General features: G+C 42.2%; 1 protein-coding gene across 2 annotated transcripts in view; it reads left to right on the top strand.

Annotated features, from left to right (window-relative positions):
* snx29 (sorting nexin 29) overlaps window positions 1-16,707 on the top strand; it is a 439,469-nt gene that overhangs the window by 250,836 nt on the left and 171,926 nt on the right. For both annotated transcript variants that reach the window (XM_039774869.1, XM_039774870.1), the window contains exon 15: window positions 6,714-6,820. In XM_039774869.1, coding sequence (XP_039630803.1) covers window positions 6,714-6,820 — 107 coding nt within the window. The remainder of the gene's footprint in view (window positions 1-6,713; window positions 6,821-16,707) is intronic.

Genomic DNA, 16,707 nt, shown 5'->3' with positions numbered 1-16,707 from the left:
AGTTATTTCCCGTGTGCTTAAATGACTGTGCGCTTTTTTTCTATGCGGATATTTCCTGTGCGCTTACTTCCGAGATTCGCAGTATCCAAAGATCAAAAATATATATGTATGTATTAACTGATTGTCTATATACAGCCTCCTCAAACGACATACAGTGTCATTCAAGTTAACTTTAAACTCTGTATACTGAGTTTCCACAGAGCACAGACTGTAAAACGTTACATTCAGTTTTTATCGGCCAGCAATGTTCGCAAAATCCTGCTGAGAACGCCACTGTAATAATGAGACAAAGAGAGATTAGAAATCTTTGGGGCACCACGAGGCCTAACCCAGTATATTCAAATACCACGCTAGGTACAGAACTATGAAAAACATCGAAACGATGCGAGTCCCCATCAGACTGATTCAAGATGGCGTTACTTCTGGAGATATAAAGGGCAGGAAGAGGCGAGTCCAGGCTGGCAGAAACGGGAATTGACGTCACATGTTATGGTTGTCTGTCTGCCGGTCTGCAGAGAGAGGAAGAGAAGCGGCACTAGTCGACAGAACCCTCTGGCTTTCCGGAGGAATAGAACAATTATCTGAGCCCTTAAACTCTCCCTTTATTTGCCCTTGTGTGACAATAATATACCCTTACAGAATATAGAGAGTGTGGCTTTCTTAATTGTATCTGAACACAGACAATTGATGTTGAACTGAGCATTGCAGTGGAGACTCTCACAGAAGACTGGAGACCTCCAGGCCCGGCAGGCTTGTGATACAAGGGGCATGTTGAAAGGCAATGAGGGCTGTGTGTTACACACACACATGTGAACAGTAGTGTTCACTTTATTTTCCTAAGAGTCTTCAGTGAGTCCAAGTCCAGCAGTAAGTTTAGCCCCCACAGAGCAAATTTCAAGGTGTTTTCTTAATGGTGAACTTTTCGTAATTAGCGTCACACATTTTAGCAGTTATCTAAAAAAAATAAATAAAGTGAAAATGACCTGCAATAAACAATTATAGAATTTAGTTTTTCAGTGACTCAGTTCTTCATAGATAAAAGTTCAAGCTGACATCCTCAGAGTCCTATGAGATCTTATAAAATACCAACTTAGTCATTACCTGTCACCTTCCCATTCATATAAGGTTTTCTAACAAAAGTCTATATTTAGGTTCTTCTTTCTAGCTTCTGCCCATCTTGCTGAGCACACTGTGTATTCACAAATGATTATTACCCTAAAAAAGACTCACCTGCAACGCATTGTCTAACTGAGGCGGCTCACCTTCTGGGCAGCTTTTTTGTTTTTTTTCACATTATGGTTATGCAATGGAAAGTTTTGTTAAAAGTATTCCAGTCATGTGATATGCTCCCTCTATGTGATTGTAATGATCCTTATATATAAAACTAGGGCGCTTCGCTCACCCACCCCCGGGTTTGGTTTGCCGGATATACAATTTACAGAGATTGTTAGTTTCATGGGAATTGTTACATATGCATTATTTTCACTTTTTTTTTTTTTAAACTTTTGTAAAAATAATAATTTCCGGACCGAGGCGTGGTTAAATCTCTTTCTCGCAGGACATATAGCGCTGCTCGCGTTGTGAAGGGGATGCTGCTGAACGCATGCTAAGGAGATGCCGTCGGATCATCTGCTGTCTTTCTGCTGCTGGCGAGCTGCCTGTTCTCCTTGCCTCGATGCCTGATCATTTCAAAGCCTGTACAGCAGCCGTCCTTTTGCCACTTCGCATCTCTGTTGCTCGCTTTGTGGGGAGGGGATTTGCAAGGATTAGGTTGGCTGAATGCACGTTAAGGAGAAACAGTCTGATCGTCTGCAGGCTTTCTCCTGCTGACGAGCTGCGTGTTTTTCTTGTCGCATGTCGTTGTTGTAAGAGCTGGGAGCACATGATGCGTGTCTGCAAACAGCAATCCAACAACTGCTAGGTCAGATGTCCATGGACTTGTTTTAAATGATATCTCACAGCCTTGCCTCGCATTACGTTGTAAAAACAATACTTGTCCTTTATTTTCCGGTCCCGGGCGTGGTTAAATCTCATTCGCAGGATGTATAATGCTGCTCGTGTTGTCGGGTGGGGCGGATGAGCGCATGCTATGGAGGTACCGTTTTCTGTGCTGTACTCAGCTCTCCCTCAATCGGACTTAACAGTCACTTAAAACAAAGAAAGGCTTCAACCTGGCTGGGACGCTACAATACTTTCATATCTTTAACTTTCTCTGCGTGTGTATCGCGTCATCGTTTGTTTGAACCTTTCGAATTCCGCTGCTTTCATAATCTCTTATCTGCCTTTTTTTCTCTCCAACACTTTTGGGTCTCTTTTCCCCGTGCTGCTCTTTCTTCTTTGCTTAGTCGTTGACGTTTCATCGAGAACGTATTGTCCTTATACGCTTTATATGTGCTGAGAGCACAGGATCTGTGTGTGCTATGTGCCTTTACACGACTGAGTGTTTTGCTGGCCGTGCTCTTATTTGATATTGTTTGCGTCTCGCGGGTCTTTTAAGTGTCTTCCGAGAACTTCCGAGAAGATCACGTCTCATTGCCCTGCTTTTCCTTTCCAGGATTTTTTTTTATAATAGAGAGATACTAGCTGTGTAAGCCCATGTTGTAAAAAGCCCGGGCAACTAGAAACTATTGAAATCGTCAGAAGAAAAATTGAAATGCAGAGTTGGCAGTTTTGTCTATCAGTAGATAAGCGAGTTTCTCTCTTCTCTGAGATTTCGTTTTGCCGATGTCTTCACCTCGCTTGTGGATCAGCGGCTAAGCAAGTTCGTCTTTCCTCGGCGGTTTCACTTTGGCAATGGGGTCACTTTCTTTCAGCTTCATGCTGTAGCCTCGTACTTCTTTCTTTTCCAACTTGTAAACTTGGAGCCCCTTTGCCGGCTCTTTGAGCTTCATGCTGTAGCCTCCCACTTCCGGGACAGACAGACACATTCACACGTAGACGTTTATATATAAGAAGGTTAGCTGCGATGGATTGGCAAGACGAGAGCACACATCTGAGTACAACCTATTAAAAAGTGTGTAGTAAATGGCACTGAAATTCAGTGCTGCAAAGACTCCGTCCACAGAGGTCTTCCTCAAACAGCTGCCCCCAATTCCTATAGTGTGTAGGGCAATAGATGCTGGACAAAAGACTTGACACTGTGAGAAAATAAAAAGATCAAATTGCTGTCATCCATTCTGAAGGTCAGTGGGCACAAGATAACTGAAGCTTAACAATTAATTTGTACATTGTAAAGAGTCCCGCTGTCAGAGGAGACAGACGGACAGACACATAGACCACCATAGCTACTGGGCTCCACACATTTGACAAGTGCCTCTGTCCGCTACGATATCTTTCTGTCATTTTAACTATTGTACCACCCTATGACATAATAGCAGCAAATCGAGTTTAGATACACATTGTGGTTTCTGGGTGTACTACGTGTGAAGTGCTCCGCCTATTCTGCCATGACATGTTTGCATTTTCAATTAGTTATTCAATTAGATGTTCAGTCAGAAGGTGGACGCTGTGTCTTCCGGAGCACCTTGGCATAAAGATCGACTCTTCTGTTCCTGAGCATCCAATATTAGGATTCTCTTTTCTGACTGCCTTACTGGTCTGCCTTTAAACTTTGATTTTTGGGTTAGCGTTAATAGTTTTTATTTTTTGACGATTGGTCGGCTGTCCTTTGGTATTGACCTCTACCTTTTCTCTCAATCCACTTTTCAGAATTTTGCCCTGTCTCGCCCCATGTCAGTACACCATCAAGGACATGTTTTTGTTTTGTTTTCTTTCTTTAACTGTTCCAATTAGGTTTCTTACATTTGCATTGATTGTCTTCATTTGAGGTTACTTTCCTGGATTGCAGTTTTATGTGAGCCCTGCAGCACATCTTTTAATGGGGTTGGTGTAAAAGTGGCAATGCCTGATCTCCTCTTTTTCGACCCTTGGCCGCTTTACTGTGTCTGCTCCTCTTAATTGCTTGCTCAAGGTGCGCCTGTGGATTCTTAACTTTGCTCTCATGGTGGTTGCTAAGCTGTCCGGCAAGGTATCCAATAGGTGACCACGCTTTTATGAGAAGCCCCCTTTTGAGAGAATGCTGGATATTCAGTGCGGCATTGTGACCTTTGTTTCATTCTTAGCTCTCATCCTGATTTTGTTAATTTGCAAGAATTATACACTGAAACTGAGGAAATAATAAATAATGAGGGTCTAGTAAGCTGTTTCTAAAGTATAGCAGTTTGGAATAAGATACCAATTAGTGTGGTAGACAGTAAGATAGACTTTAGGAACTTTCAAAACTCTACTTGATGTTCCTTTAAATGAATTGGGCGGACTAGACTGGCGAGCTTTGTTAGGCTGAAGGGCCTGTTCTCGTCCAGATTGTGCTAATATCCCATTGAGCAGAAGAAATTAAGTTAATTTTTGATCTGTAGAGTCGGTGTGGGCCCTTCTCCTAATCTGTAATTTCTAAACTCTGTGTTTTTTTGGAGACAGAAATTTCAGGAATATGCTAAAGTATAATGCCTCGTCTTATACTGCTCTCCAAAACAAAATATTGATGAAGTGACTCAACATTGGGTTATGGGATCAATCAGCAGCTTTACTCTGGAATAAGAAGTGAATTATAGAAAGTACTGTCTTAAGCCATAGCTGTTACATTTCAAAGGAAAGGCTTAGGTCAGTTAGACAGAATTAATATTTAAAGATGGCAGAATAAAAAAGTAGGAATAATGAAATGCATTACAGAGCCGCCGGGGCACCTAGTATTCATGCACATCATCCTCATTATGGGAATACTTCACCAAAAGACAAATCATTTTTTAATGTGTTACTTACCCTATAAAGTTTGCAGTGATGGCCAAGAAAAAATGCTAATGTTTTCATGCAAAATGGAGACAACACAGTTTCTCATATGAGAGAGGTGTGTGCTGAAAAACAGTAGACAATATGAAAACATCCATGAAAAATGAAAAAAGTTATTATTCGTGTCACATAATCCACGTTATGTCATCCCGTCATCGTTTGCGCCCAAAGGCCCAGACACATGTATTTGTACTAAAATATTAATTAAAGAAACCACTTCTCATAAACAGAAATGGAACGCACATAGCCATGGCCAAGCATTTGAATTGAAGGCCCGCCTCCCCACTTCATTCATTGGTTAGCAGTTTGTCCAGCTCCAGCTTATTCATTGGCTAGCACTGTCCTTTTCGTGATATCGGCAAAAACGTGCACTGAGGGAGATGAAAAGCCAAAGATTAAAAGGTAAAGAAAAGCAAAGAGGATGTGCATATCTAAGATGCTTCAACTAGCCGAACGTCAGTTCACCATTGCAGTTTCACTGACCGCCAATAATAAGTCAATTTAAAGGGCAGGCTCAGTTATAGATGCAGAAATGTGTCAGGAAAATGCGACTGGGGCACCTGTATAGCACCTCGCTGGGACTGGCACTGCCAAGTCAGGAGTTTTCTTTCTTTTTAATTTTTCCTTCCTTTTTTAGTCATTCTGGTATGTGTTCAGATGTATGTCTGTGTATGTGCAGTATATTTATTTATCTGTTTACTAGCCATTCCTGGCGTGAAACAGGACAGTGAGGGGGGTCCTGCCAGCTCTCTACTCCTGACGTCACGCTCCCCTCGGCCCGCAGCCTTGGTCTCGGATTCACATTAACAAATCGCTATCACAACCGATCTATGATATTTAGCGCAATGAGAGAAGTTGCAAAATCAACCGGAATGTTCAAGCAAATTCTAGGAGAAAACCCGATCTAAATCCGTTAAGTTGTTCTCTCGTTCACTAACTTAGCGGAGTTAAGGTTACGCCCCGAGGCAGACACGTGAGTGAGGAGGGCCCTGCAGCCCGATGAGGCTCTCTCGGATTCACACTAATAAATCGCTACCGCAACCGAACTATGATACTTAGTGCGATGAGAAAGTCGCAAAATCAACAGAATGTTCAAGCAAATTATAGAAAAAAAAAAGATCTAAATCCATTAAGTAGCTCTCTTGTGTGGGTCTAAAAACCTATAAGAAATTTCGCGCTTAGACCAAGAAATTGTTAAAAGCGTTTCTTAGCGAGCACCTGTGGGGCAAATTTCAAGTCCCAAGTCCTCCTGGTTCGGGAGATTTCGTGATGAGTGAGTCAGTGGTATTTGGCTTTTATAGAGAGCGATTTATGTATTTTTACTATTTTTTAAAGAGCTTCTGGGGACAAATAAAGTTGTAACCTCGGGAGGTGGATCTGCAGTTCAAAACCTTGATTGCGTCTGAGTGCGTTCCATTCTTGAACATTTTCCTTAGATGGTTTATTAATATTTTAGTAAACGTGTTAGTGTTTGGAATTTTGTGAGCATATGACTGGACAACTGGACATTTAAGAACATGACATGACATTTTTTAATGGACCTCTTGATATTGCTGTTTGTTGTTTGGCACTGGTCACTATAGACCCCTTTTTTATCAACGTTTTATCTTCATTTTGCATGAAAACGTAAGGTTTGTTATTGGCTTTCACTACAAACTACTTGGGGTAAGTAACTTATTATTTTTGGACGGAGGGTTCCTTTAAGCGAGGGGTTCACCCCTGTTCTGGACTAAAATGGGTAACTACCTCCCCAGTATTAAATGCCATATGTCTGCTTTTTTAATTGCCATGGATGCATAACAGAAATGGAGTTACGCAAATATTTTAATGACTTCTGAGCCACTGGTTGATTCATCTTATTTTTATAGGACTCCCTGTGCTCCGGAACTGTGATGGGGAAGCCGTGATTCCAGAGCCCAAGGTGACAGATGCCAATGAGGACCTTGCAGCCAGTTATGAGAGAAAACTTATTGAGGTAAGGACAAAATACAATTTTACTTTTATAATGCTTTCTTTGTCCCAAAGAGGAAATGAAAATTTTACAGAAGCTCCAAAATAAATAAATAAATAAAAACAAAAAAAATTCCTGTCCCCCAAAACACACATTAAAACTTCAGGCTTGGAGAACTGCTGTCAATAAGAGGCTTATAGGTGTAGGTAAGATGAGGTCAGACCTGCTCAGACTGTGCTGCGGGTTTATATAAAAGTCATTCATATTTGGATAGGGCAGGTCCAGCTCGTGGTGGAACATGCCTAATGGCCACTTGATTCTTTGTCTGAAGTCTCTAGCTTTCGGAATAATGCATCATTAAGACGCTGGTATGGAATTAATCATTTCTATTGCCAGGATGATGCCACTTATTTTTCTGGGCATCGATGTGGACAAATTCTGTCCACACTTAAATGTCTTGATCACACATTTTAGTTTTAACTGTTCTGTGCTCCCTTATTCAACATTCGCAAAACATCTCCAGTCCCCCTCCTGCTTTTTTCACTCCGGCTGAAATAGCGTCTGAAATAAGAGGTGTCAGCCGGTTATCTGCAACACCCAATAATGTCACAGTACCTGAACTTGCCATTGTGTCGCTTTGAGATCTAACAGTTCAAACAACTTACAGTACATGAAAGCAATAAAACATTTCTTATTATATGAAGTCATGCCGGGTCTGAATCCTTTCCACCTTATTTTTATTCTCGCTACCGGATCTTCACCTTTTCCTTTGCCAGACGAGCTTGGAATTTTTATCCTTGCTGTGGATATTCAACCGTTTCATTTTCTGACAAGCAGCTCTTCCAATAGGGCTGTGAGAATAATGACTCCAGACAATTGAAAAGGTTTGAGGCAGCCACATGTATAATGTATCCTGGCTGCAAAAGGTTAAGTTGAGCAATGATGTTTACAAGACAGAACTCACTTTAGTGAGGCAAGATGGCAGTTTTAAAGGTGCTAATGGGAAGTGACAGCATCATTAGCACCAGGACCGGAAGTGGCAGCATCATTAGCACCGGGACCGGAAGTGACATCATCATTGGTGCCGGGACCGGAAGTGACATCATCAATGGTGCCGGAACCCTGTGGGATTTCCTGTGGATGGTCTGCAAGAGAGGCAATCAGCGCACCCCCATCGCCCCCTGGTCTAGTGTGAAACTGGTATCATTTAGGCCCTTCGGCTGTCACCCAATCACACGTGTGTGACAGGGCGTAGCGAAGCTCTTTAGGTGGTGGTGATTGAAGTGCTACCAGGTGAATATGGGAATGTTTAATAGATCCCACTTTACATTCTTCATTCTCTTATATTCCATATTATATTATTTACACTCAACGGGTGACATTTCTCAAGTTCACAGTTTGTCGGTGAGGCAGGTGAGGTCAAGTATATATGTGTGCAGCCCAGAGCTTACCCTGGAGTGATCAAGGTAGGTGGGGTTGACTCTAGTGGGCGGTCCAGGTAGGTGGGGTTGACGCCAGTGGGTGGTTCTGGTAGGCGGGTTTGACTACAGTTGGCGGTCCAGGTAGGTGGGGTTGACTCCAATGAGTGCCAATGGAGTCTAGCTAGAGACCTCGAAAGCTCTGCCCCATTACACTATGGTTAAGAGTAGCGTTGTAGGAGGTTTATCTGACTCAAATAATGTCCAATTCTGCTGTGCAAGTTAACTCCACCTACTTGGCACTCCATGGGTGGAGACTCTGGGCAGCGGAGATACCAGACTCCTACAGGTGGGTGGTGCACAGGTCTGTGTTGGCTGTCAACACAGCATCTCTTCATTTTAATTAAAAATGTGTGTTAACAAGCCATAGGCCATAACGTAACATTACTAATTAATAACATTAATTAAAAAATGATTAATTCTAAAAAAACAATTGAGAGAGAGAGAGAGAGTAAGAGAGAGTCTCTGTAAAGGATGCCGCATTGCGTGGTTAATTTAGAAGTCAATGGCACACAGAAGTGGTCAGTCTCCAGAGGTGTGTGCCATTTACTTTTACATTTTTGTTATTTACATTGCCAGTGTAGACACTTGTGTTCGCATTTGACATGCTACTCCAATACTGTTTTTAGGAAAGATTCTTGGATTCATTAGTAAAACCTGCTGAAGTTTAATTTGAGCTGCAGCTGCCTTTGAACTAGCCAGCAGCAAACCAAATCCCACGAAGGATGGCAATGTAGAGTAAGGTACCAGAGAGGAGCACAGCACAGCATCGCCTCACTATCTTTCAGGAAAGATTTGTTGATTGATTAGTATGACACTGTTGATTCAGGAACAACACCTCAGGGATGGTCTAGCCTGGGGTGAAAACTGTGTTGATGGAGATCAATAAAGACTGGGAGAAGAACAAGCAGCCCCTCACACCCCCCCACCTCAGCGCCGTGCTTATCAGTTTCTACACTGCTTCACCGCTAAATCATTGATATTACCATGGAAGTTCATCTACAGCAATCATAAACCAGTAATTATAAAAATAAAGTTCAACAAGAACCCAGTCCAGGATGAAGAGTACATGTGTATGATAATAATCTGAATTGATAATATATTATATTATATCAGATTTAATAAAAGCTGTTAATAAACAGTTGGCTAAATATTTTAATTAAAAATGCCCCTTATGAATTGCCTAGCAGTTCATCTATAATTTTATTTCTTTGTTTGTTTATCTCTGGGAGTTCTGCACACATTTGTAATAATTAAAGTTCACCGGAGAGAGACTCGATAGAAGCGTACTGAGCTTGCACCGAGTGCATTACTCATGCTGTACATGTAAGCAGCCGCTCTTCAACACCCCGTCCTCATGTGTCTCCCGCGAAAAAGACCTTTACGTTTTCTGCCCCTGCTCGCCCTGCCACATGCTGCTCTTCTCCCCTCACTGATGTTTGAATGAGATTTGGCTGAGGTCTGTCAACAGCTCCGTTGCCTCTCAACAGCTGATTCCAATGTCATCGTGGTAAGCCTCCAGTCCACTGGGCACCACACTAGCTCGACTTTCACAGAAGAAAGTAAATTAGCAGACAAACAAGGATTGCTGATACATGTAGGATCAGCTGCCACTGTTCTTTTTCTGATTTATTTGATATTTCTGTCAGCAACATCCCAGATGAGACCAGTGTCAGTGCAAAGCAATTTACCCATCAGCATGCTTCTCTATTCTCACACACTCTAATCTGGCGCTTGACAACTCTAGGGTTGTGGCAAAAAAAAAAAAAAAAGGATTCCCTTTGTCTCCGTACTTTGTGGAGTCCATCTGTCAGTCTAATGGATGGATTAACACCTTGGAAAACCAGACTCCCTTGTATGCGTTTGGCATTACATTACTCTCCACATTTAGGAGGAGGTTGTTGGCTTGCAGATTTTTAGTTCTGTTTAATTGGGTGGCTATAAGCCTTGTTCTGAAAAAAGACTTTCACAGCGTGTGCAGTCTTATTTGTGGGAGGATGGACTTCTGCTCATTCTCGGGTTCCTTCATAATTTATATCAGATACGAAAGTACTGCACTTCCCACTTTGGACAGGCTTGTGTTAGTGAAGGATGATATCTTCTTACAGCGTAACATCTGAGAATATTTAAAGGCATGTGAAGAAATGCATTCAGTTCTTTTTCTGTCTTGCAGCACTCTTTATGGAATACAGAATCTGAGCAATTACAAATATTTTTGAATGCAATATACAAGGAGTAAGCTATTAAACGGTGCGTTGATTTATTTACAAATAATATTAAACACACAGTAAAGCAGAAATAATCTCAATCATTCTCATCAGATTAATGTTCAATTTCCATCTTTACCCACTTTAGCCGGTTGTCCCCCACATCTTTTCCTCTGGTCTCTGTGGTCCTCGGCATCCTTTGGGATGTGTCCCATTCTTTTCGTAACATGTCGCACATTCTGTTTTGTCGTGCTGGGGCACTCGGGTGACCCTGTTTCCCTTTACGTAGACCTTAACAGAATTCCCCAAATCACACTGTCAGGATTAACTCCTCCTGTAGTACAACACCTCTCTGTTTCTTTTACATTCTATAACCCACAGGCAACTGGATAGACACCGGAACAGACAGGAGAACCTTTTACAAATGAATACACTTGTTACAGACAATATGCCCAGAATCTATATATACAGGTAGTCCCCAGGTTACGGACATCCGACATACGACTTACGAACGAGGCTGCAGCTGTGACGCATGTGCCTCAGTAACTGCCGCTCTGTCAACTTTGGCCTGGGGACGCTGCAAGTGGTGGCTGGAGGGGGGCAATTTCACTGCTCACACAGTGTAGTGTCCCTCGGGTGCCTCCCGGCAGCAAGCGTTTTCACTGCTCGGCCACCACACACGGCTGCCCCATTCGTTCTCGGTGAGCAGCTGGTAATGCTGCAAGTTGTGACCTGGTTGTGGGTGAACAGGGTTTGGGCTTTGGTAGCATTGTAGTGTGCCTCGGATGGCTGCTTGTTGAAAGGAGGCGGTGGTGGGCCATTCACTACACGCCTTTGGCCGCACCGTGTTCGTTCTCAGTGGGCGGACGCTGCAGGCAGGATACTGTAGTGGAGGTGACTGTGAGGTGGGCTGGTGATGAACCCCACCTCGCCGCCCCCATTCATTCTCAATAGCAAGCCTGCTTGTATTTTTACGGACAAAGCAGGAAGTTGTCTCTTGTCAGTACATCAGACGTGTTGACGACGGGTGCCTTCCTGCTGTGATGGCGTGTACAGTGCTGTGCAGAAGAGCTCTTCTTAACCTTTTGTCTTCACCCTTCAAGAATGTCTCTGAAACAAAATCTGATGCAAGTGCTGGTGATACAGGAAAGATGAGAAAAACCATTGAAAATAAAGTAGAAATAATAAAAAGGCTAGAGAGAGGTGAAACTCCATCATTCATTGGCAGAGCACTTAAGTACAAACCTATAGTCCCTGTCTCGTCTCGTACGTAACCCGGGGACTGCCTGTGTGTGTATATATGTGTATATATATATATATATATATATAAAAAAAAGCCAAACACCACTGACTCACTCATCATGAAATCTCCCGAACCAGGAGGACTTGGGACTTGACATTTGGAATGTAGGTTACCCTTGGCCCGTTTGTGCTCGCTAAGAAACGGTTTTAAAAATTTCGTGGTCCAAGTGTGACATTTCTTATAGCTTTTTTAGACCCGTTAGTATGTCTGTCCGCTTTTCATGAGTGAACTACTTCATGGATTTAGATTGGGTTTTTTTCTATAATTTGCTTGAACATTCTGTTGATTTTGTGAATTTTGTCATCGCGCTAAGTATCATAGTTCGCTTGCAGTACTGATTTATTAGTGCAAATCCGAAAGAGACTCATCGGGCTGCGGGGCCCTCCTCACTCACGTGTCTGCCTCGGGGCGTAACTTTAACTCCACTTAGCGAACGAGAGAACTACTTAACGGATTTAGATCATTTTTTTCGTATAATTTGCTTGAACATTCTGCAACTTCTGTCATTGCGCAAAGAATCAGAGTTCGTTTGCAGGAGTGATATATTCATGCTAATCCAAGACAGAGGCTGCGGGCCAAGGGGACGGGGAAGAGTGACATCAGGAGTGGGGAACTGGGCGGGCCCTCCTCACTGTGCTGTTTTCACAAATACGAGGCCAAAGCCGCAGGGGATGACTAGTAATAAATAAAGTTAAAATGAGTGTGACAGAAATACCATTTTAAGCTAAGTAGATGCTTGCAATTTGGTGGCTCTCTGTCTTATTTTATGGTCTGTCTCTGCCTTTGGTATTGCGTGGCCTTTGAATGGAGATGGCGATGGCCTGGCCTCCTCCTCCTCCTCCTCCATAGATGGAAAATGGCAGAGAGAGAGAGAGAAGAGCACAAGTGAGCGTGAGAGAGTGTATGCCTTTGCAGGCCTCATTTATCCAATTCTAATGGTCCTTGACATGCCTCTTTGAAGACTGGGAGTGTGTTGCTCTCAATGAACAGCCTCCCCATGTAGCCCATCCTTTTGTTCCTGTCAGGATTCTCCCCAGTTTCAGACGATGCACAAATGTTGTTTCGGACAAACAAGAAAGAAAAGCGATACAGGTAATTGAATCATAAACTGCTCATCATGTCTTTAAGAGTCATCACTTCACTTGTCCTTTCCAGTTCAGGCTCTCTTTGCTTGTATTTTTGGGGGCTTATGGAATATCTAGTGCTTCTGGATCACTCTAGTCAACTCTAGCACCAGTTTCTCAGACACATCGAATTTTGTTGCAGCAGCACAGTTACCAGTTTCTTTCACCACTTTTAATTTCAAACCAGCTTCATATTTTCTTCCGATCAAATGCTCCATCGTAGATAAGGGATGCTCTTATGATGAAGGTGTATGAGGGTCTGAGATATGAAAAACACAGAACAGTACAAACGTCGCTTCAAAATAGTTTGGGTATTGCCGCGTGGTCACGTAGGCACAATGCATAGAAAAAAAAGGCTTTGTGCTCCGTGGTTACTGTCTCAGGTGGGCATTAGCATATCATAATCTCTTGGACCAAAGCGTGAGCTTTCCGCGTTTGACTTATACGATCAACATTATAAAATACCAGAAATTATACGGTAAAATCAAGCCCTGATTTATCCACAGGAGAACTTAAACGTGAGTAGATACATTTATCATTACCTCAGAGTCTGATTCACATGATTAGAACCTCATTAGAGATGACCTCTTCTGAACCTGCCTTATTTAAATAATAGACATTTAGTAGGTTTGCTGTTGGTTGCTGACATGAGTACTACCACCATGTCGAGATTAAAAGAGCTCTCTGAGACCTTGAGAAAGAAGATTTTAGATTCCTAGGAGTCTGGGAAGGGATTTCAAAGGATCTCCAAACAAGATAGAAATGGAGAAGATTTCAAACTATTGGCAAATTGTCTAGTCCAGGCTACCCCAGGAAGTTTGGCCTAAGAGCAGAGCGCAAGATGGATGCTGAAAAAAGTCTCTTGAGAAGTCCAGAATTTCATCACAGAACCTCCATGGTAGGTCCTACCACTGTTGATGTCAAAGTGCACAGGTCTACCTTTGGAAAGAGGCTGCATAAGCTACAGTATATATAATTGGGATGTGTGCCAGTAGGAAACTAGAAAGAACATCATCAGGGCAGACTAAAATTTGGTCATTACTATCCGGGCAAAGACCAGGACTTCTGGAACAGTGTGATCTGGATGGGGATGGCAAATATAAAGGGATTTGACCAGAAGAACGTGATACCACCTGTAAAGGTGAAAATGCTTAGCTGCATCAGGAATTCTTCATAATTTGAGACCATCTGTGAGAAGATTGAAACTCATGTGAAAGTGGACATACCAGTCATCCACCAGGCCTGGCTGAAAAGACAAAAATGGAGGCTTTTGGATTGGTTAAGTCAAAGCCCAGATCTGAATCTCATCAGGATGCTGCTGAGGAGGATTTGAAATGGGCTGACGGCCCTCAAACATCGCTAAGAATTCCACTAGCCCGTCTTTTGGGATGCCTTTATTTTTTTAGCCCTCTTTTGAGACACTTGTGGTGTTTAAGACCCCTGCCAAAGTGTCTGATCTTGTGCCTGTTAATTAAGTATGCCCACCAGCCCTCTTTTGGGGAGGGGCACATTAAAAACCAATGAAGTGTTTTTTAGGCGCTCAGTGCACAGGCCATTATATCACCTAATCTGTCACAATCAGACTTTTTAGTAAAAATAGAAGAATAAACAAACAGAAGCCCAAGAAAGAGCGCACTGCTCTCCCCCCTATGGGAAACGGTGACGTCAGCTCCAGTCTCAAAGAAAACGGAGGATTTTTAGCACATTGATTATGTTAATACAGCAAATAGCAGAAAAACGAATCTAAATCCCTGCGCTTGGCTTTCCATTTGCAGAGCAGGAGAAGTTTATCTAGGACAGATTGAGCCTTGCTAATAATCAAATGCTGAGAAGTCGTTATTATTCCAGCATCGGCTTTGTCTGTGGTTTGTTTTTCATTGTAACGAGATCAGCAAGTGGCTCTAATGACTGAAATGACACACTCGGCTGTCTTTGTTAGCCCTTTGCTGCAGTGCCTTTGTAGTATAAAATCTCTACTGAGTGCCCTCTCATCGTCAGACCGTGATACTGGCAGATGTTTTTCTTTGTTTGGTTTAAGACATTATGAGAGTCATGTTTTCAAAGAATTTTATTAGAATTGTTATATGTTTTTATTTCACTCCATTTAATAGGTTGTTGTCCGCAATGGGTGTTGATATATCCTCATTTTTACTTCTTGCTTCATGTTCTCTTGTGGTTTACATTAACGTGTCTCTATTTTAAAAATGACTAAATCCACATTGATTTCTAGAAGAAGGACAATATGAGAAATGCTAGGAAATATCCTCTATTCAGTTATTTTATATAGTGCCCTGGCACAGTGAACTCTTTTTTTATGAGAATCCATATCTTGGAGTGTTGGCACTGCTATCTGGAAGTTTGCCGGTTCAAATCCCGTTACTGTCAGAAGGATCTTACTTAACCTGAAAATTCTCCAGGTGCGTTACTGACCCTGTGCTTTGACCCCCTGAAAAGGTCATGTTAAAAGACAATTTACCGTCTGGGATTAATTTAGTATATCCATCTGTCCATTTTCCAACCCGCTGAATCCAAACACAGGGTCACGGGGGTCTGCTGGAGCCAATCCCAGCTAACACAGGGCACAAGGCAGGGTGTCAACCCACTGCAGGACACACAAACACACCAAGCACACACTAGGGCCAATTTAGAATCGCCAGTCCACCTAACCTGCATGTCTTTGGACTGTGGGAGGAAACCCACGCAGACACGGGGAGAACATGCAAACTCCATGCAGGGAGGACCCGGGAAGTGAACCCGGGTCTCCTAACTGCGAGGCAGCAGCGCTACCACTGCGCCACTGCATTTTATATATATATATATATATATATATATGCATGCAGTCTAAGCTGAAATCAAGCAAAAACTGATTTGACATTCACAGTGTGACACAGAGAGGTGAAGGTGCTGGCAATCTGGAAACAGTGTAGATTGAGATCTGCAATTTGATGGGTCAGTTTGACTCATTTTTGTGATTTCAAAAGGTTTAAAGATAAATAAATAAATAAAAATAAATTAAATTGTATCTGGTCAAGATGAAACTTTGTATAGCTTCTATAAAAAGTTTTTACCTTGCTGTACCTTTTGGATCAGTTATGACCCTCCATCTACTGTATTTTAATGGATTTTTACACTGCATTTTGGGTAGTTTGGTCAGTCACAACCCTACACATTTTGAACATACTGTAGCAGAGTCTTTTGGATCACTGTTCAGTCTCATGGGTTTTCTACTACATTTAGAGTAGTTTGTTCACAACCCATTCAAATCACCTTAATGCCATCATTTCAACTTTTGAAATTCTGCAAAAGCTAATTTTCCTCTAGGAGAAGTAAAGTTCTTTCTAAACGTTTGTTCGATTGTTCTGTCTTTTTATTTTTTGTCATTCTCTTATTCTACCTACCTACTTTAGTGGATTTTCCTCTCCATTTAGGGGTACTGTTTGTTTACATTCTATTAAAACATCCCAAATGTGATGTGTTCTTAAACTTGGGATCATCACTACTACATGTTATGATGGTCAACCAATATAAAATAGGTTTCTGATGATAAATCCGACATCCAGAGCACCCAAAAAGGTGTGTCGGAATCAGGTCAGGAAAGACCTGAAGGCACAGAACTCAAAGACGCTATGAGGGTTAAACTCAAACTTTACAGAGCCACAAGACTTATCTAATATGGCGAGGACTGAACATTGTTCTTTAAGGGTGTCCATTGTCACATATACAGAAAGCCCACCCCTATGACAGGTGACTTGCTTCAATAAAATCTAAACAGCTTAATTTTGTTGTAGTTGTGGTGAGT

This window comes from Polypterus senegalus, chromosome 13 (genome assembly GCF_016835505.1).
Source record: "Polypterus senegalus isolate Bchr_013 chromosome 13, ASM1683550v1, whole genome shotgun sequence".
Taxonomy (NCBI): Eukaryota; Metazoa; Chordata; class Cladistia; order Polypteriformes; family Polypteridae; genus Polypterus; species Polypterus senegalus.
The sequence above is the reverse complement of the archived record's forward strand: the minus strand, read 5'-3'. Positions and strand labels throughout refer to the sequence as shown.